General features: G+C 39.8%; 2 protein-coding genes across 3 annotated transcripts; one reads left to right on the top strand and one right to left on the bottom strand.

The window, feature by feature from the left end:
* Nucleotides 1–1,352: 1,352 nt before the first annotated feature.
* Nucleotides 1,353–10,602, bottom strand: LOC146649419 (dual specificity protein phosphatase 22-B-like). 2 transcript variants are annotated; one of them, XM_085387400.1, is made up of 7 exons: nucleotides 10,384–10,602; nucleotides 10,201–10,234; nucleotides 8,397–8,479; nucleotides 5,989–6,038; nucleotides 5,617–5,691; nucleotides 4,984–5,155; nucleotides 1,353–2,276 (listed from the first exon to the last, which is right to left on the bottom strand). In XM_085387400.1, exons 1-7 carry the CDS (start codon nucleotides 10,402–10,404, stop codon nucleotides 2,133–2,135), a joined length of 579 nt encoding a protein of 192 aa, XP_085243526.1. In that variant the 5' UTR covers nucleotides 10,405–10,602; the 3' UTR covers nucleotides 1,353–2,132. The 2 variants fall into 2 exon arrangements, with proteins under 2 accessions (XP_085243526.1, XP_085243525.1); XM_085387399.1 differs by lacking the exons at nucleotides 10,201–10,234; nucleotides 10,384–10,602 and having other exon boundaries at nucleotides 8,397–10,189.
* Nucleotides 10,603–14,527: 3,925 nt separating this feature from the next.
* bphl (biphenyl hydrolase like) lies at nucleotides 14,528–19,105 on the top strand. Its single transcript, XM_085386690.1, has 7 exons — nucleotides 14,528–14,884; nucleotides 16,244–16,347; nucleotides 16,520–16,686; nucleotides 18,111–18,264; nucleotides 18,386–18,517; nucleotides 18,630–18,753; nucleotides 18,840–19,105. Exons 1-7 carry the CDS (start codon nucleotides 14,820–14,822, stop codon nucleotides 18,928–18,930), a joined length of 837 nt encoding a protein of 278 aa, XP_085242816.1. The 5' UTR covers nucleotides 14,528–14,819; the 3' UTR covers nucleotides 18,931–19,105.
* The last annotated feature ends 1,077 nt before the right edge of the window (nucleotides 19,106–20,182 follow it).

Genomic DNA, 20,182 nt, shown 5'->3' on the forward strand with positions numbered 1-20,182 from the left:
AGCAGACTGGTTCCTGTCAGTCTTATGCTGTCAGCATTAATCAGGAATACACAAACTGTGACATTCTGGGCTGATAACCTGTAGTTATCCTTAAAATTTGTGGATATTTTTAACTTTTTATATGTTTTTTAATTATTCTTATGAACATATTAAATATTTATGAATAGATTTTATTTTTGTATGTTTTGAACATTTAACTCTTGGGACATGTATGTGATGGAACAGATAAATGTCAGCCTCTGATAATGGCCGTTAACCAGGATACCGATATCAGTCTGATACCTGTACACGCCTATTATTAATATATGAATTTACCATCAGTACTGATGCATGAAGCGACATTATAATGTACATTGTAGAGCTTAAGCTCATCTCAGATCGATGTCTTTAATGCTCTCCTACTCTTAATCTCTCTCTCTAATTCAGAAAAGTAAGTACAATTTTGTTCTAATGTCGTGAAGTAGAAATATAAAACTTTGAAAGTAGAATTATGAAGTGATATTAGATAGGTACAAGTACTTATTTGAAGCTTTACCTACTTATCAGCACGAGAACTGAAAGGAACTCATTATGCAAATGCTTCCCATCAGCGTTATACCATAGTTGATCCTAATCTGTAACCGGTTGCCAGGTTACAGAAATCAGTCGTGTTTTTTTTTTTTCTCTGTAGTGTTCATCTTTAAAATGACAACTGTGTGAAAAATGCACATGTGGATGTATGATGCACTTCATCACACGTAATCTCAGTGCTGCTCTACATTTCACATATGGCACTTTTAAACCAACAATATTCAGCCGACAGCTGTAGCTGAACAACTTCTCATGTTGAGATTTTAAATAATTCAAAAATGAGCATATAAAAGTGACCATGCACTGTTATATGTTAAGCCACTTGGGGAGGATTCACGAACACGTTCTAGCTCGTGGACCCCCACTAAAAGCTCTGGGCCCCTTGGTTATTGTAGTTCTGAGTTCCTCTGAGGAGTGGTTTCCACTTTTCAGCTGGTGTCATTTAAATAACTGAAAGAGGCCTGAAGAGGTAGAATTGTGCAATATTTTAAAGGGCAAAGACCTGTGACGCAGAATTTTCTCACCACCAGTTATCTGGTGACCTTTGAGCTGACTGCTACAATGTAGACCACTATATGAAGAAGTCAAAACTAATTCAATTACTGTGGGGTCATAATAATGTCAGAATTTCATCGTCAGCAGAGATACTGTTCTCCACAATATGTGCGATAAACTTCTACTTAAGTCATTTATGACCTTTACCTGGATCTGAATACTGCTTTTATCCAGAAACCAGGTCAAAGATGGATTTTAGTCCCTCGTTTTGTTTCGAAAAGGCTTGAAATAACTAAAAAAAAAAGAAGATTAATACATTCCTTTGTTGCATTATTACAATCTAAATATTTTCACTTGATGAGTTAAATGTCATCTCAATGCATGCATAATTAAACAAAATACGAAATGCAAACTAACATGAAAACGTTAACATAAAAACTCTACATATATAACTGCATTTACACAGACTGTGCACATATTAAACTGCACAAATAACATCAAATGAAAAGTTTACATTTAGGAAGAACAGCACAATAGTTAAAAACAGCACATCTGATTTTTTTTTTTTTTTACTGTAAAATATAAAATAAAGCGTTCTTTAGCTCTCACACGGTCTCAGAAAGTAATAGTCATTTTTCAAGTACAAGACACAGCATAACATAACTGACGGGGGACGGCGGGGTGGGGGGGTGTACAGGAGGAGTATGTGTTCACACTGTGGACTGTATGTACATATATTTCCTTGGTGTCATGCTTGACTGCCCTTGCATGTTGTTTTGACAGTTAGAGGCAAGGACATGACATGACGAAGGGAACTGAAGACGGTGACATAAAATCCCCCCGTCACATGTCTGCTTAGCCACTCCACACACACGGGACTGAACTTATCATCCTGACACTGAACTTTTTATGAGACAGGTGTTGCTGACGCAGTGCGAGGTCGGGGGCAAAATGATTTTAAAATGTGCACCCGGTCTCTGTGGGATTAAAGGGCCAATCAGAAGCCCGCTGTCCTCTGCTTCTTAAGTTCAGGTGAGAAATGACTGAAGATGCAGAAATGAGTTTCTTTATTTGCTGCTCGTGGCCAGCGCGGGAGTGATGCTGGTTGTTATGGCATCGCTGGTGCTGGATTTCCGGTTTAAAAGGGCCTCGATCTCCTCATCATCACTGAACGTGCTCTTCCCGTACAGCTCCTTCCACCAAGCTCGATACTGCGGGGAGCAGAGTCAAAGACAATGTCTCTGTTTAAGACAGGCACTGGACACGTTTTACATCGGACAGTCACTTAAAACAACACCTCACTGCTGTATAAAATCAGCTTACAGGCTGCTGATTGCCTTACACGCATCACTGCACAGCTTACAGATGAAACGCTGCGTTATGTTATAAATTTGGATTCAAGAGTACATGCCTGCATGAATGAAGCCAAAAGTAATAAAAATCCACAGACATTAAATACAAACAATATTTCTAATTAAAAATGCAATAATTATAATCATAAAAAATAAGTCATGACTCATCCTTTTCTGTTATTTGTGTAATATTTGAGACTGTATGTACTTTTGTACACCTGCATTAGTGAACTGTTGAAGTATCAGGTTAATTACTATTATTATTCATGACTAATGCACTGTTTTGTATATATTTTATATATATTATTTTAATCATTTGAGGGAACTCATCATAGAGGCGGAGCATCTTCAGTTGTGTTTGTAATAGCAGCACTATTCATTCCTAAGTATTCATTACCACCGTTGCCTTTTATTGTTTTTTTGTGTGTGTGATGTGATTAAAGTGCAGACTTTATTTAAGGCTTTTACATTAACTGTTTATGAATTACAAAGCATTTTATACCCAGTCCTCCCTTTTTTCAGAGACTCAAATATAATTTGACACTAATATAATTTAAAGTATAAGGATTTTTTTTAAATACCTTTATGAAAAGCCTTTGCAGCTCATGTCTGCCTGAAGTGTAGAGCACACGGATATGACATCTCCCTGGAGATGCTCTGTTAGGTCTCTACTGCCACACCTTCTGCTGCTGGTTATTTGTAGGTCTTTGCCTTCAGTTTTGTATTTAATAACTGAAAAGCGTGCTCGTTACCCATTTGCACTGTGAAGTGAACTCTATCAACAGTCACATCGATATTAACCACCGTTTAAACTGGCAGCCATATGTGATGTGGTATGTTCTGGATCATGAACTGTTCTTTTTCTTCTCCTGGTTTCATCTCTCCAAAGAATTTTTTTCTATGGCTGGGCAAGTTCTTCAGATGTCTAATCTGTTCTTATTGTTCTTGAGTGTAACAAGTGGTTTGAGCAGATTGTTCATTTGGAAGCTCTTAAAGACCTCACATCCACTGAAATCTGCTGCTTTGCTAATTGTCCAATTACTTTTGAGTCTCTGAAAATGGTGTGATGAGTACAAAAATAACTATAGTTTTCAAAGAATTTGTTTTAATCGCCCTGAATCCGAGCTGAAAGTGTCCACTGTTTATGTTTAAATACAACTTCATGTACGGCACATTTTAGTGCTATTTGAGGTACTTCACAAAAAAAATTAAAAGACTTTAAAGTGAAACGAGCAACATAACTGCACCAAAATGCAGTGCAGTTTACGGAATGCATGCTAATTTGATTTAGGCTGCTGTGAAACTTAACTGAAAAAGGTGAAGCATAACCAAAAACAGAGCTGAGGTATCAGTTGTAGTAGTAGCAGGGCCCAGTCCCACTGACAAGTTTATGAGAGCTTTTCGGCAGACGTTCTGTGCCCTTTATGCACACTTTCAATAAGTCTGCATTTTTGCTGACTTTGCCCACAGCTCATAGCATCTTGACTTAAACAGGGTTACTGAAAAAAGCAGAAAACAAGCATGTGATGAGCAGCCTCCTAAATGTTCAAAAATGCTACATTTATTACACACCTGATTTAGACTTTTTTTTAAAGACTGCTCACAGTGCACATACAGCAGGGGGAGTAATTATTTGACACTTATTTCACTCAGTGATGTGTAAATCAATTCTACCTTTTTTTAAAAAAAAATGTGTTGATGTTCTGTCTCGGTCCAAAAATTAGAGACTGTTCGTTTCTTTGTAAGCGAATAAACTAAACCAGCAGGGGATCAGTTATTTCATTGTTTCCCCCACTGTAAGCTGGAGTTTTAGGCACATGTGGCCTGGATCCTTGTCAAGCTGAAGAAGTTTAGATTGAGCACTTTTAAAACTTATCCGAACACATCTGACATCCTTATACACAGATATCATTTTATAATACAGTTCTGCAGCTGTTCTATATTTGTTTTTGGACTGAATACTACAACTGCTCCTTTTCCAATAACTGTCCATGTGGGAAATGCTTTTGGGCCCATGTCATGTGACATGAAGGTCATTCCATGCAGGACAGCAGCAGAGTAATCGTCCAGCAGCTGAATAGGATGAGTAGTCTTCAAACAGCGGCATGCACTGCTCTCGTCACAAAACGGCACCAGCTCTAACAAGAAGAGAGGGTTAAATGGTCCATGTGGGAGCATAAGGAAAAGTACATGTGAAGCATCTGTTTCTCAGATATGTACTTCTCACACAGGTCCTCATTTAGGAGCTTTACTAACACCCATATAAACCAGACTGGGTTGGCTTTTGAAGGGAGTAGTTCACACTGTTGTATGAAAACGTCAGGTTTTTGTTTTGTTTAGTTTTTTTGCAATTTCTCATGTCATAGCCTCCAGCTTTTAGACAAAGAATGCTTTGATGAGCGGTATATTGAGACCAGGCTGTACCTGAACTCACAAATTAAACCCACACACTCATCTGTCCAAATGTATTGCATCTTTTAATCCACATAACCGTTTTCAGCTGTCCCAACATAACTGATTTTTTTTCAATGAATAATCAAAAGTGAAATTAATTATGATGACTCACTTCTGTTAGTTCTGTGTTTTCAAACTCCTCCAGCTGCCGCAGGAAGCCCAGGTTGGGCCCCGCACACGGCCTGACTGACCGAACCGCTGCCAGGGACTCTACCCATCCGTGACCCGTCACCGTCATGATGTAGGCCACCACCAGAGTCACGCTGCGGGACACTCCTGCCATGCTGAGAACACAGGCCTTCACAGCTCAGAGCAAGATAATCACCTCATATTCAGATTCTCTGCTTTAGTGTACAAAGAAGTGAAACCCCTTCTGTCCCAAAGCTGTGGTTAAATGCCTGATTTTGCATGTTTGATATGAGAAAAGATGAAAGGTAATGAAATGTGCAATGAAAGCTTTAACCAAAATTTTTGGCAGACAGCTTCTTTTTGGTGCTAGTGATGTGGTTGAAAATGAGAACGGGGTCGATAAAATATGAGGACCTCCGGTCTGCGATCAAACCCAGAGCAAATTCTCATGATTATGAATAAAAATCTTTTAGATCTTAATGTTGAAACTTTTTACAACATCTCTATGCCAAAATACGTAATATAGTCTACCATATATCGTAACTGAATGTTTTTTTAATATGACCAAGTATCATTTCAGATGACATGTAAAACAGGACTGAGGCGTTCCACTCACCAGTGGACGAGGCAGCCTTCTCCTTTCAGTCGGGATTCATGGATGAACATGATGCTGTCTCTGAAGTACTGAATCCTGGTGAAATGAATCACATTCACAAGATATACAACATAGTGAGGATCATGCCTTTCAACCTTAAAACTGGATTATTATTATTTATTATTATTTACCATAGCTGTACAATTTAGTTTGTAGTCGGTAAAGAGATCATGTGTTTAATTATTTAAACCAACCTTTTTAAAAAAGGATGCATTTGGATAAATTTTCTATTTTGCAAGCTGTAATTCATTTCTTTTATTTATAGAAATGGGGCAAAGAGCTCATACATATATGCAGGTTTTATATATATTCAACATTTATTCAAGTACTCACAGGTTTTGCTTGGAATGGTCAGCTGCGGATATACAAAGGTATGTCATGCCCTGTGAGAGAGGGAGCAGCTTCATTAAAGAAGTGAATACTTTAGTGGCAAAAGTTAACATGATAGGAAAAGGCGAGTGCTCAACTATTGAGCAGGGGTCATTTGTTTGAAAACTGGAACTAAACTCACTTCTTGTTTCTCACTTCCTATGGGACAGCCCCTGAAACCTTGCCCCTCTGGCCCTGCCCATGTGGTAGGTCACGACATAACGATGTTTGCTTGTGTTTGTCTCTGTGCTTGTGTGTGTGTGTGTGCTGTGTTGTGCACCTGGCAGCTGATGGTACATGCAGTGGACAGAAACCACCTCGTCCTGGTATGACTGCACCACTGCAAAAACCCCTGAGCCCTCTGGGACAGACCGAGTCCTGGAAGTGCTCCAGACAGGTGAGATTGCACGCACAGAGCCCCGACAAATGCAGACACATTTATAAATACCAATGAAAGTGCCCATATTAAAGACATGCCTAAGGTTCATGAAGGCTAAATTATTATTTCTGATAGAGAGAGTCAGATTATGCAAACGGTTACCGAGAAGTCCTCATATCTTCACACTATCACTCTTATAGCTCATCATGGCCTTGACTCAGTGGTACTGTTTGTAAAATCATGACTACACTCTAAGTCAAAATATATGAAAATTGTGGATAAATGCAGACATTTATTTACTTTACTTGCAAAAGGAATATTTGGGGCTTGGAATTAGTTGCAAAAGATGACCTTTTATTTTGCAGTATGATAATTAGGTTCATATACAGTAAATGGCACATTTAGAGACTTGGCCAGATGTAAATGCGCAGACCACATCATCGTTGCAAATTCTACCTTCCTCTCTCAGGAACCATCACGCTGTCTTCCAAGAAATCAATCAGTCCGCGGTTTGACTGTTAGGTATGCAAATAACCCATCCCATCTGGCCACTTGGTCTAAAACAGACCTGAGTCATCATTTTTGCCTCAAAACTCAAAAAGTTGCATCACACATGATTTTGTATGTTTTAAAAAAAGCAACTGAATAACTGTCATCACAGTTCAGAATGAGTCCGTAGGGCCAGACTTCACTTCAGGCCCAAAACCTTGTAAAAGTTTTGGTGGTTGACCAGTTTGAGTAGTGATACTGTAATACAAGTTGCTGTTTCTCTTCACTGTTCAATGAAACATGCTAACATGGATGGAGAAAGTGTAGAGAAATCGCTGAGCGCTTTTCATGTTCGCTTTCAACAAGAAAAGATGAAAGTTGTGAAAGCGGACACTGAAGATGGCAAGCGGATTCAAGATTTTCAAGAGACAAGTCCCAGTACGAAGCCGACGGGAGGACGTAATGTATTTAATGGGCTCAGATGAGATCAGGAGACTTAAAGTCAAATCATTCAATCTGTAAATAATTACAGGCTTGTACACATCAAAAGTGTGCATCATTTCATAAACTCTGACTCAAGGTATTGTGTATTTACAGAAAGATACCTCAGAAAAACCTCAAAATCAAACTATTTGTTCAGTAAAACTTACATCTTCACACATATTTTATGCTTCAATCTATCAGCTCCTCACATTCACTAACACACACACAAACACACACAAAAACACCTTTCCTGCTGTTTCATACACAAATTGCCACATCTAAATGCAGCACTGAAAAGCCAGAAACTTTTTTTTGCAAAGTTCCACTTTCAAGACTTTCTGGACCTCAAGCTGCTGAGCTAAAAGCATCTCGTGTGAACAATACTGTGCAACATCCACTAACCTTGGCTTGCATCTGCCTCACAGCTGCATCAACTGAAAACAGCATTCAGATTTTCATATATATACTAGAATCCCACACAATATCGAGGACCCACAGTCAATTAGAAAATTGCTTCTCTGGTGAGAACTGGTGAATTCCAGGTCTTATGACTGAATTTAAAAAAAGAAGACAGAAGACACATGTGACTTTCACACTAATTGAAGTGGTCTCTTTCAATAGCCTTTGATAAAGATCTGATGTTGATAATGAATGATCTGATGATCATTCAGCCTTTAAAAACACAAGGTGACCTCAGAAGATTAGAAATGGAACGATTTATTGCTATTAACTGTGTCTGTATGCAGTGTATCATTTCAAAGCATTTATTTAAAACTTGTCCTCTCTTTTCATAAACTTGTTAAGGTAATAACTATATTTGAAGCAGCTCTGTAAACATATTAAGGTGGGAAAGAGGCTCTGGGCTGACAACAATATCTCACAGTTTCAGAATGAGTATTAATCAGCAGGGGGACACAGCAACCACAGTCGTGCTCAGAGGAGCTTATGTACTTTATGGTTGGGTTAATGTTGAGGTCAGGGGGTCGTGCAATCTGATGCAAGACATTAAAAAAGGCCTCACCTCCAGAACGGGCGCAGCTGTATCATGGATGGACAGGATGTGGGTGATGTTGTGCTGAGCCAGCAGCTCCCCGTCTCGAGCATCTGTGGAACGCAAAGAAAATCGAGAAATACACGATACACCCTGCATCCAATCACCAATCACACCGTGTGAGCTCCAAACTAAATAAAGCATCTTCTGCCCAACAACAACCCCCCTCCTGAAGTGACTTCCAAGCAAATGTGGCCTTAAGATTTCAAAGTTTTGCTCTGGTTTTGAACTGAAAGAAAAACCGGAAAACCAGTGTTTCTAAAACAGTCCAACAGCTTGGCCCAAAAGCAAGAAACAGTAATTGTTCTAATCAAATTTTGTTCTTTGAAAGGAAGCCAAATGTTTTCTACCTTGGACAGATGTGCCTTGAGCATTTTTTCTCATATGCTTTGCAAGTTTGCAGGATGCTGATTGGGGCCACCTATACAAGAGCAAGATGAGTTTGCACTGAAACCTCCTTAAAGCTAAATTCACTCAGTAATTAAATGTTTTGTCATTGGAACTCTTATTAACTGTAGGACACAACCAACCAATTGCATCATACAGTAAGAAAACAGTGTGAGTGGCATCAGTGCACAGAACACTTGCAGAGGAAATACAACCCTAAATCACTGGATGACCGCAGCGTCAATGTTATGCAACAAGTGCTGCAGTGTGTCATGAGATAAATAGTTTAGTTGAGTGTCAGATGCTGATATAACAGTGAAGTGACGAGAGATGATTTTTTGCTTAGGGCTGAGAGGTTCAGCACCACTCAAGGTTTCTAGGTGCTGGCCTAAAACCTGCATCCTCCCATTCAAATCCGTCAGCTTCCTTCATGAAAGATTACGTTTTTCTTTTTTTCCCCCATGGTTAAATATTAGTTCTCAAGGAGAGAAATGTTTCCAAATCTCTTCTGATTTCTAAAGTGCTAAATTTAAGTGTTGTCATCATGGCTACCTTTATTTCTTTTATAAAGTCAGGTTGTTATAAATTCAGAGATCAAGCCTTTAGTAGTGTTGAAGCTGATGAGATTGGGACTAAAGATGTGGGATTAAGCAAAAACATAGAAGATGTGATGAACATTGAAGAAACTAACAGCTTAGTTTAGCAGACTAGCAAAGCTAAGCAGAGTACAGACTAGCTCAGAATAGTAAGAGTAGAACAGCAGTAACGCCTGTAAATATCCAAAAGTGGCATTGATGGAACTTTCGCAGCCAAAAGCTCCAGCTCGCTTTATATGTGCTAAGTCATGTAGATGAATGAAGATCAAAGGCCTGCTTAAGATTAAAAAGGTGTCACATTTCCTATTTGACAGCAATTCCTTGAACATACTTTATTTCTAAAAAAGAGCTGCCTGCATTTTAAGACGTTTCCTGTGTAGTCATGATTCTTAATGTGTGCAAAGATTAAAAAAAGCAGCCCAACAATTGCATTTGGTGCTTTATGGAAACGTGTGGAATGTAGTTCACACCGAGGGACACCCCCGCGCCATGGGGCATCCCCTCCCACACCACCGCTCAAATATTCACATCAGCGCTCAAAGTAATGTTTCCCCCAGCTGCTGGCAGATTTATACCTACTCAGAGGGTAAAAAACACACTTTTTTTTGTTAAAATGCAATATTTCAATAGCTCAGCTTTACACTGTGACCTCTCGACTCTATAGAAACTGAGCTCAGTGTAGCATCTCACCACATGCCCCTCCGTATGAGGAACTGAAACAAACTACTACTACATTATCCGGAAAATAAATCAATTTTTTTACACACATGACAAAAGGCACCGCAGCCTACCTTTGATATTTCCAAGATAAAGATCAGGCAGGACCTAAAAACAGTTCAAAATTGTGTAAAATGGAAAATGCAGAAGTTAAAGAAAAAACAAGATCTTGGGGTTGTTGTTTTTGTCTTTTTTAGAAAAATATCATGGCAGGCTCTGAAGGTTTGATTTCCTAGATATCGTTGTTGATACTGTACCTTGTTTATTCCGTTACCCATCTCTGCCAAAGGTGTGTAGATAAGCACACTGAATTTAAGAGGAATTTGAAGTCATAACTGGAAAGTGATTCCTTTAGGGAGACGCTTAAAGCAGCAACTTAACTGTCTCTAGTCACTAACTGCTACTCGGTTTAAAGGAACCCTGACAACTTTTTAGTTTAACTCAAACTGTCATGAAGACCTCAGCTCGTCCGTCTCCCTGAGTGCCACTTCATTGAGAGCACGTTTTCCTCAGAATGTGACCTTAGCACATGTTTATATTTAGACCATGCGTTGGTCATGGGACCATGGATAGGCACATAGCAACCAGACAAAGATGGTTGAAGGCCAGAACAGATCCGATGGCCCAGCTATCACTATCTGCTGAGCTGTCAGCACCCTGCTAGGAACACCTTTGAATGAAGCTCAAAATCAATTATCTGTGTGTTCCTGCTGTAAATGAGAGGGCAGCTGTCTTAAAACCAAGATTGCAATCAGGATTCTTTCTCTGTGTTTATCCATTCAGATCAAATTCAGTCTCTATTTCTACTAATATCTGTGACAACCTCAAGCCAGTGTTACACGTTTGTGCCCAAGAGTTGCAAACCAGTGTGGCAAAAAAAATCCCCACAATTTTCTGTTTCCTAAAAACAAGTTGTACTTTTCAAATACCCGTTCTAATATTTTCTAATAACAAAGTAGTGCTTTTAAACCTAATTTCGTCTTCGATTTCAGAATTCCCCCATTTATGTCTAATTTTGTGCTTCTCAGTGGACATCCTCTTAATTCTAACTCGCTCTGTTCATTTCCAGTAAATCTGGCTACATCTTCAGTGCATCGCTCTGAGCCGATCGAGGTATTTTTAGCCCGGCTTTGTCTTGTGTTCCTCTGTGTGGTTCAGTGTGTGTGTGTGTGCGTGCGTGTGTGTGTGTGTGTGGCACAGAGACAGGCAGGGGAGAGTGGAGGCGTTTACAAAAATCTGCCTGCTGCCTGCCTCAGAGAACTAGGTGGAACAGCTCATCGGCACCGAAAACTCAAAACCATTGATAAACAAAACAGCTCACACATTAGAAACCATGATGATACATTAAAAATACACCTTGATCAGAGCTGAGAGAGTGCGCGTCTGTGTGTGTGTGTGTGGGTGGAGGGGGTGGGAGATTGGGTTTCACAATAAAACTGTCTTTTTAACAAGAAGAAGAGGAGTCTTTCGGGTTTGAGGAAGGTTTGCACATCAAGCCATCACTTTATCGAAAGCCGTTTTTGGGCTCCAACTTAATACTTACTTTTTAAATGTACTTAATTATTAGTTTGCTTATTAAATTGCCTCTTAATAGTGAGGAAACACGTTGTTGTGTGTGAAACAGTCTAAAACCTCAAACTATCTCATTTATGGCGAAATAACTGAGAAAATCATCACATTTGAGAAGCTGAAACCACAAGACCTTTGTGTCTTTAGCCACAGGTCTTTGTAGCCACATGCAAGCCTGTCTCTCTGTGGTTGGCTGTGTTGTTGTGCTGGCACACCACTTCAGTTTAATATTGCAACAATTATTCCACGAGTTTCTCTAAAATCCTATACAGACGTGTACAATCACCAGAGGTTGAAACCTACTCATTTTGGTGAATTTGGGACTTGTCCTCTACAGCTACCATGAAGTTTATGGTAGTGGAAATATCTGAGAAATCACAAAATATTCAGCGTCTCTTAAGGATGAATTCCAATAACTTTGGTGCAAAGTTTTCCTCTCCAGAGGGTCAAAGATGTTGCTTCATTCATTCAAGCCAACATCAGATAAGGGGTCTCGTACACATATTCATATTTCCCTGTCAGTCCATCCCCTGACTTTACCTTGAGGTTGACATTTGACAGATATCTGATTACACACCCATGAAATTGCGTGAAATACTCAAGCTCGCTCAAGGATTAATGTAGGCCTTTCGTTACATAAACAACAGTAGAAAGATGGCAGGAAATGAGGGGGGAGAGAGCAAGAAGGAAATTGATATGCAACAAAGCTTCCCGTGAAAGGAGTGGTTTCAAAGGGCTGTAACATTTCAGATCTCTCACAGGGATTAACCATTCTGAGGTCTTACTGATCCAACACACAGTAAGTTCTGTAATCAAGTAAAAGAGGTTTTTTTGTCATATCACATATAAAATCTGGAATATTTCCATATGTAGTGTAATGTTGATGCTTTATGGTAATTTTTAAGTGTGTCACCTTCCTCAAATAAAGTCCATTAAAAGGCAAAGGATGAAAAAGGAAAGAACGCTTCCTATAAAACAGAAAAGGAAAACCCTATATGAATTCTGAGAGTATATTTTGTCGGGCTTAAAGGCGGGAGTCTTTTTAAAGAAAAGCCTCTTGAAATCTATAAGTGCTTATGAAGACCAACTGTACAAAATAGTGCTGAAACCTTTGGAGCCTTTTAGGGACTGAAGTTAGACATCTGTATCTGTCCACTGTGATTCTTCTGGTATCAAAAATGTCTATGATTATGCTATAACTCATAATTCCCACTCATTTTTTTTTATATCGTAGGGGTGTTTACGCAGTAGTCCAGAAGGAATTGGGCCCAAAGAAGCTCAAACCCAAAAATGTCAATGTGGTGGAGTAAACATTTTTCTTCTGGAAATTTAAATTCAGCATGTTTCAGGCGTTGAGACGATATTTGATACAGTTCCATTTTTTATAGGTTTCAGTTGTAGGAAAACACCCTTCTGTAAGTATTAGGACTATTACAGCACTATAGGGCACTTTACAGCATCCACCATCTTGATTGGATTGTAGCAGCAGCTTCAAATCACCTCACACAGCTGCTTCTAATACACATGTGGAGGTTTCTGTTGCGGTTCGGCTACGTTTTTAAACTGTTATCATCAGAGGAGTTCTTTCTCGTTGTAAAACCTTAACCAATCAGCATGTATATACAACACAATACCAGCATTTTACGGACAAAACTGACTTCAGAAGTCAGAAAAACCAGAAACAAGTGTTTTATTTCCATTCTCTTCCGCTTATCGATTCAGGGTCGCGAGGAGGGCTGGAGCCTATACCAGCTAGGACAACAGGCAGGGTACACCCAAGACAGGCCACATAGGGCCAGTTTGTACAACTGATCAATTCTGTATTTTTGAGAACCAAAAACAGATTATAGCCACACACCTCTATTTGCGTCTTTGTATTTAGGAATATCTCACGAGTACCCCCTGCTGCAACCCGGTTTAACTGCAGCTAATTGCTGTACATTGGCGTTAACAGGATGTGGAAAAGCTCTTGTAGACATGTTGAGTTTCTTGGTTGTAGAAGCAGTCAAATGAACACTGCAGAAAGACATCGTTCAGTTAACCTGCACCATGAGCGGGACTAACGACAATATCGAGCAGATCTAAGCCAAAGTCCCTGACATCTCCTTTGGGTGGAGCGTCATAGTTTCTCTTTTCTGCGCATCTTGTTCATGTCTTTTCTTTTCTTTACAATTTGCAAAGCTTCAATCCTGACATTGAATTGAAAACATGTGACACACTCAGTCACACACTTGGTCTTCATGGGACAATAACCCAGACATCTTGGAAACATTCACTTAATGACCTCCTTTTCATGAAGGAGTATATCTCAGAATATAAACCATAGTTTGTATTAACTTCACTCCACTCGTTAGCTCTAAAAAAAAAAAGAAAAGAAGAAGAAGCAGATTCCAGATCTGAAAAGTAAAGCCAATGTATTCCGCATTCTTTATAATGGCCAGCAGGGGGCAACTCCTCTGGTTTCAAAGAGAAGTCTGGATAAAAACAGCTATGGGCTCTCATGCATATGTCCTCAGTTCACAGTCACATAAATCTCTTGTTTGTCACGTCCATTCTCAAAACAACAACAACAACAACAACGTGGTGATGACTGAAATTTCACAATAAAGCGTCACCAAACAACTGGAGAAGTCCATCTTTTATATACAGCGTATGGCTTCACCCCACTTCTAAACACACAGCAAAGCCAGTATCAAAGCAGACGTGCTCAGCTGATTTCTATTCAGATTAATAACATGCTGATCCATGAGAGGTCATGTTAACAGAAGCCTGTTAAAAATCTGCTCTGCCATTATTTAAGACCTGCAGCCTGCGCTCGGACTGGTGGGTCAGCTACTTCACTCCAGTGAGCCTGACATGTCAGAGTGACGACGGAAAAGTACAGTTTTCAGATCAGCTTGTGATTTTGGATTCGCCTTCGTACTTTCGCCTGAAAATAGTTCACTGGATAAACGGCGACGTTGAAAGTGCCACACTGATCCCAGCACTTCCTTTAAAAACAAACACGCAGGGCTGGAACGTGTGGACTTTGGTCCACTTCGGAGAGAGACTGTACAATTTTTAACCAGCCAAATCAAACCTGGGGACTGACTGAGGACGTGCTGAGTGTGCGCACCGATCATACATGGCGCTGTTTTTACTCGGGAGACGTGGCTTTAAGAGAGCCATGACAGCGATCCGGCCGTACTGGTAACAATTCTTACTGTCTTCATACTGTGTGCACTGTGAAATGACACGCACGACTCTGCAAGGACAAACTGCACAGAGCTGCAGAGACCACGCAGGAAATGCGTTGGGTTTTCTTGCAGTCGTAGTTCTTGCCTCGAGGTTTGTTTGATTCCAGTCCACTAGATGGTGTAGTATGCCCACTCACTACAACATAGTGTTTATGAACCAACTGTGATATTACGACAGTATCGATTATATATACCTATAAAAACTGATGTAACAGCCATTTATATTTAATGCGAGTTTAATGTCTGTATTCGTCTTCATCATGGCCACACTGTGTCCTTTATCTGTCACAAATATTACATAAATATAATATTCTAACACGTTTTAATGTCGTAAATTATACTTTGCAAATATTTTAAATGCAGAAAAGGGGGTTAAATTATTATATTATATTATATTGTCGATCTGGTGAATAACTGTTAGGGATGTTTTTGTTTAATAGCAAATAATAACAATAAAGTTCCTTTTTCATCCTTTATCCTTCCGTGACTGTCTTTCAAATTAAAGCTAAACACCTTGCTTGTAGACGGATAATATTTAGAATAATCTCATCGTCATTTAATGCATAAAGTGTTTGCCTCGAGGCTTTTGCAGGAGTAAATCTTGATATTATAGATGTGTTAGACTGCAAAACATTACCTTTAAAAAGATTACTGCGGGTTTTTTTTGTTTGTTTTGTTTTTAAAGGATGGAGAAATATCACAGTCGCGCACATAAATATATGACTGCCATCACGTGATGGTAAATAACCACCAGCAACTATGAGCTGTTGCAAACACTGTTATCTCTGAACATGTAATTTGCCAGTAGGTTAGTTTTATTCAGTAAATGAATAATTGCTGCATCTGAACTGCTTATAATCAAAACTCATATGAGTTCATGTACACCTTTTGTTTTATTCAAGTACCGTTGTTGGCGCACTTTACTCAGAGCCTTTGATTTTCACAGCTTTGAAATGTGTTCTGCAGTAATGTAGGTAGAACATTTACAGTTCATCCCAGCAAAATAGCTTTAATAGTAACAGAGACCAAGAATAAGAGCGTGCCATACATCAGCATTCTAAATCTACAGGAACAGATGCTGTCAACGAGGGTTAAGCTGAACAATGGTTCCACTTTTCAAACCTGCTTTTAAGGGCCCATAAAACCCAAGATTCTTCTATTCTCATAAAAGGTGAACAATGTGATTGCTGTAATTGTCCTAACAAAGGACGACTTTATCTTTGGTTGTAACATTCAAAGTAACTATCCCACCTTATTCTGCTATCCACAGCTCATTTTGACTGCCACCGTCTCCTCGTGTGTTTCCCTGCAGCTCTTCAGTGGCCTCAGGCAAGAAGCCTGTTAATGGAGTGGATCTGTACTACGAGCAGACAGGCAGAGGAAAACATGCTGTGCTGTTGCTTCCTGGCGCTCTGGGTAAGTACAAGCACACGCCTCCTTTTAATGTAGAAAAGAAGTTTGGCTATATGGGAAGACATCAAAATCTTTATACTCAATATCTCTGTTGTAAGAATAGCATATCATTCAGTACAGTTTGATTGAGTCCTTTAAGCATCTAAAAGAAAAACTGCTATATTTTCTACCACAGGAAGCACAAAGACGGATTTTGGTCCTCAGCTTAAGTCTCTGGCCAAAGAACGCTTCACTGTAGTTGGCTGGGATCCCCGCGGGTATGGACAATCCCGTCCCCCAGACAGAGACTTCCCCCCTGACTTTTTTGAGAGGGATGCGAAGGATGCAGTTGATCTTATGAAGGTTTGCTGATAAACTCAGGGTGAAAATGATTACCAATCTGACCTTTACAGGTTACAGAGAAGCCCCTTCTCTGGGGGGCATGTGAAAGAAAGGAACATATGGGGACTGATAAACTTCATGCTCAGTTCAGCGTGTCGTAAAATGATAAAGGTCTAGAATTCATTCAAAATGGAAAATAAGTTAAATTCTGCAATCCAAAACCTGCTAGATTTTACTACAGTCTAATATCTGGATAAATATTAGAAAGCAATACTAATCCTAATTTTTTTTTTTTTTTTTTTTTTTTTTAGCCACATATCGAGTTTTACCATTTATGGAAACTCCCATAACAAAACAGATAATGTATTGGCAGGAAATTACCTTAAAAAAATTACCTGGACCTTTTCTTTTTGGTCTTTCTTTTCTTTTCTTTTTTGCGCAGTTTAGAGAAAGTGTTTAAAGCACAATTAATAAATTATTATATACAGTTAGTGTATATGCCTCCTCTATTCTCTGCTTTGTGTTCTGATCAAAATTTAGGCAACCCTGACTTAAATGATGTCTAATCCACGGTCCGATTCTAATACTAAGACATGTTATTTTCATACACCAATATTAAAATTCCTGGTTTACGAAGCTATATCCTTCTTTTACCCTTCAGTAATGAACATGACAAAAAGCCCCTGTCTGGGGTTTTAGTTTCCGGTATGAGGCTACAAACAAACCCCCTCCTTTCAGTACTTATTTACTGCAATATTTTGTATGCCAATCAAATTGCTTTTTGACCATCATCATAACTCTTATGAAAATATACATTTTGAAATCACTGGCAACCTATGAGCTACACGTACAGTGTGTGAAATTAGAAGGCTGCAGAATCCAACACAGCTGTTGTATGTTGGTAAGCTTTAATAATATTTTAATATTCTCTTTGATTTTTCTCTTTGATCTTGTTATTGTATACTATATGTTCCAATAGTGGATACTCATGTTACACACAGCCAAAGTTGCGAAAAAGATTGTAAATACTAGATGCATACAAGTAATCTTCACAGGCACATTATTCTGGCCCCGCCCACCTGTTATTCAAATTTGAGTGATGATTCAAAACAGAAAATTTAAAGGCCACCCCCACCCCCCACCACCAACCATTTGCATGGTTCACTGTTCAAAATGTCTTAGAACTGTGAATCATGCAGGAAGGATTCTGTCAAATAGGTTTCTCACAATATCTGTACATTCAGAAGCATGAAGACTAATTGTCTTCTGCATTATTTACTGCATTTCATGATTTATATATCACAATTCATACACAGATAAATGTACAACTGTCTGGTCTTGCAGTTAAAGAAAGTTTTTGCATTTTTTACAACAGCAAGTTGTGTTACTGCTTTGACACAACCTACTTTTTTTTTTTTTTTTTTTTTAAATCATTTCTTTGGCAGACACTGGGATTCGGCAAGTTCTCCCTGCTTGGGTGGAGTGACGGGGGAATCACGGCTCTGGTTGCAGCCGCAAGGAACCCCGATCTGATCAACAAGATGGTCGTGTGGGGAGCCAATGCTTTTGTTTCCCAGCAGGACCTCAAGCTTTACAATGGTGTGTCACGTTTTATTGCCTTGGACAAGTGGCAAGTTATTCGAGCTACAAATTGGCTTTCACTTGAATATGTGCGCGTTGTGTGTTTGTGTGTGAACGGTTATGTTGTGGGAACACTCAGAGGTGCGTGATGTCTCCAAATGGAGTGCGAGGATGAGGCAACCCATGGAGGAGGTGTATGGGGTGCAAGTCTTTGCTAAACTGTGGGAGGCCTGGGTGGATGGAATCGCACAGTTTGTCCACAGACCAGAAGGTGATGGCTCTGTGCTGTTGCAGGCACACTAGACAATCTGAAAAGACACTTGTTAATTTTGTCTCTTACTAATGCAGATAATCTGAATGTTTCCTTTTTGCTCTCTGGTTAGGAAGCATCTGCATGGAACTTCTGCCCCTGATCAGCTGTCCAACCCTCATCATCCATGGAGAGAAAGACCCCATGGTGCCAATTCTCCACCCTGAGTACCTCCTCAAACACATCAAAGGTTCACGGTGAGAACGCACAATAATATTACCACAAATTGATGAATTTCACTTTTAGGTACAAGCTAAATCAAGATTTTCATCCCCAAATCTAGATTGCATTTAATGCCAGAGGGGAAACACAACCTCCACCTGAGGCATGCTGATGAATTCAACACACTGGTGGAAGACTTCCTAGAAGAGTGAAACCACGGCTTCATTATTCGACTGTGGAGAAAAAGAGTTGGTGTTACTTTAAAAATAAAATGTAGAATGTGAATTGTAATGTTATTTTGATTTTTTTATGATGCAATCTTCATTTGGAATGTTAGATTTAATAAAAAAAAAAAATAGAAATATGCGAAACAGCTTTTTACACAAATTAAAGTTACAATTTAATGTAAATAAATTCCATTTGTAACAAAATCTGGGTTCCATCCAGCTACAGACCTGTGACAACTGTTTTTTTTTTTTTTTTTTTTTCTCCTTTTTTCCTGCCTGTCCCATTTGGTTCTTTAGCCATCAGAATTGTTGTCTGAAGACCAACAAGGATACCCAATGGATTTACTTTGCCAAATGGATCATCGTGGCATTGCCGTATTGGTCCATTTGGTCGATCTTTGTTTTTATTATTTATTATATTTTATTTTCAGATGTTACAGACGGGACAGACATGAGTGAGGGATAGGAAAGGGAGAAAGAAAGAGGAAGGAAAGGAAAAACAGAAGGGGGGAGGGACAGTGAGAAAGGGGGGGAGAAAAAAAATAAAAATCTCCTGGATCACCTGTTGAGAGAAGAATAGAAAACAAGCAAAAAAGACAAAAACAAAACAAAGCAACATACTAAACACAACACCATCGCATTAATCTAGCTAAGTGTAAACAGCAGTAAATACTAAATATTCAATGTTGTTGTGCAGCACGCAGGACAGATGTGCTTCGAAGTAGTAGCCAAGAAAGGTGTAATTTGGGTCTACGAGCAGTGAACACCCGTGTGCATACCTGTGTGGATCCGCGCGCTTGTATTCCAAAGGTTTCTCCATGTAACGATCTGCTAGGGAGTGTGGGGGAGCCACAGCCCTGTCCTCCAGGGTGTGAAGCAGGTATGGAGGAGATCAAAACTCCAGACATCCAGAGGTCCCCAGAACACAAGAGACCAAGGAAGACCAACAGAGGGGCAGCCGCGCCATTGTTCCAGTAAGAGCTGAGGAGAGTCCCAGATGAGGGTTCACTCAGCAGCCGCGGAGCAGAAGCCAGAGGGAGTTGCAGTGACGCGCCCATGAGCTCCGCCGGCCGCCAGCTGTGCCTGAGTGACCGAGCCCCAGGCCGAGAGGCCGGGGGCACCCCACCTCCGAAGGGGCCCGAGCGAGCCCCAGGCTCCAGGCCCCGATAAGCGGCCGCCAAGGAGTGAGCCGGTGTGTACCTGGACGCCCACCCCCAGACACAAAGAACCACCAACG

This window comes from Rhamphochromis longiceps, linkage group LG17 (genome assembly GCF_057381845.1).
Source record: "Rhamphochromis longiceps isolate RC_006_pf linkage group LG17, R_longiceps_female_GT1.1, whole genome shotgun sequence".
Classification (NCBI taxonomy): Eukaryota; Metazoa; Chordata; class Actinopteri; order Cichliformes; family Cichlidae; genus Rhamphochromis; species Rhamphochromis longiceps.

Bases quoted from the DNA above. Each gene is read 5' to 3' on its own strand.
- bphl (XM_085386690.1), top strand. From the start codon at position 14,820: ATGGCGCTGTTTTTACTCGGGAGACGTGGCTTTAAGAGAGCCATGACA. The intron at 16,687-18,110 runs GTTTGCTGATAA...TTTCTTTGGCAG, and splicing joins ATGCAGTTGATCTTATGAAG to ACACTGGGATTCGGCAAGTT. The intron at 18,518-18,629 runs GTGATGGCTCTG...CTCTCTGGTTAG, and splicing joins GTTTGTCCACAGACCAGAAG to GAAGCATCTGCATGGAACTT.
- LOC146649419 (XM_085387399.1), bottom strand. From the start codon at position 8,570: ATGCTTTATTTAGTTTGGAGCTCACACGGTGTGATTGGTGATTGGATG. The intron at 5,692-5,988 runs GTGAGTACTTGA...TCATTTCACCAG, and splicing joins GACCATTCCAAGCAAAACCT to GATTCAGTACTTCAGAGACA. The intron at 5,156-5,616 runs GTGAGTGGAACG...CTGTGTTCTCAG, and splicing joins GAAGGCTGCCTCGTCCACTG to CATGGCAGGAGTGTCCCGCA.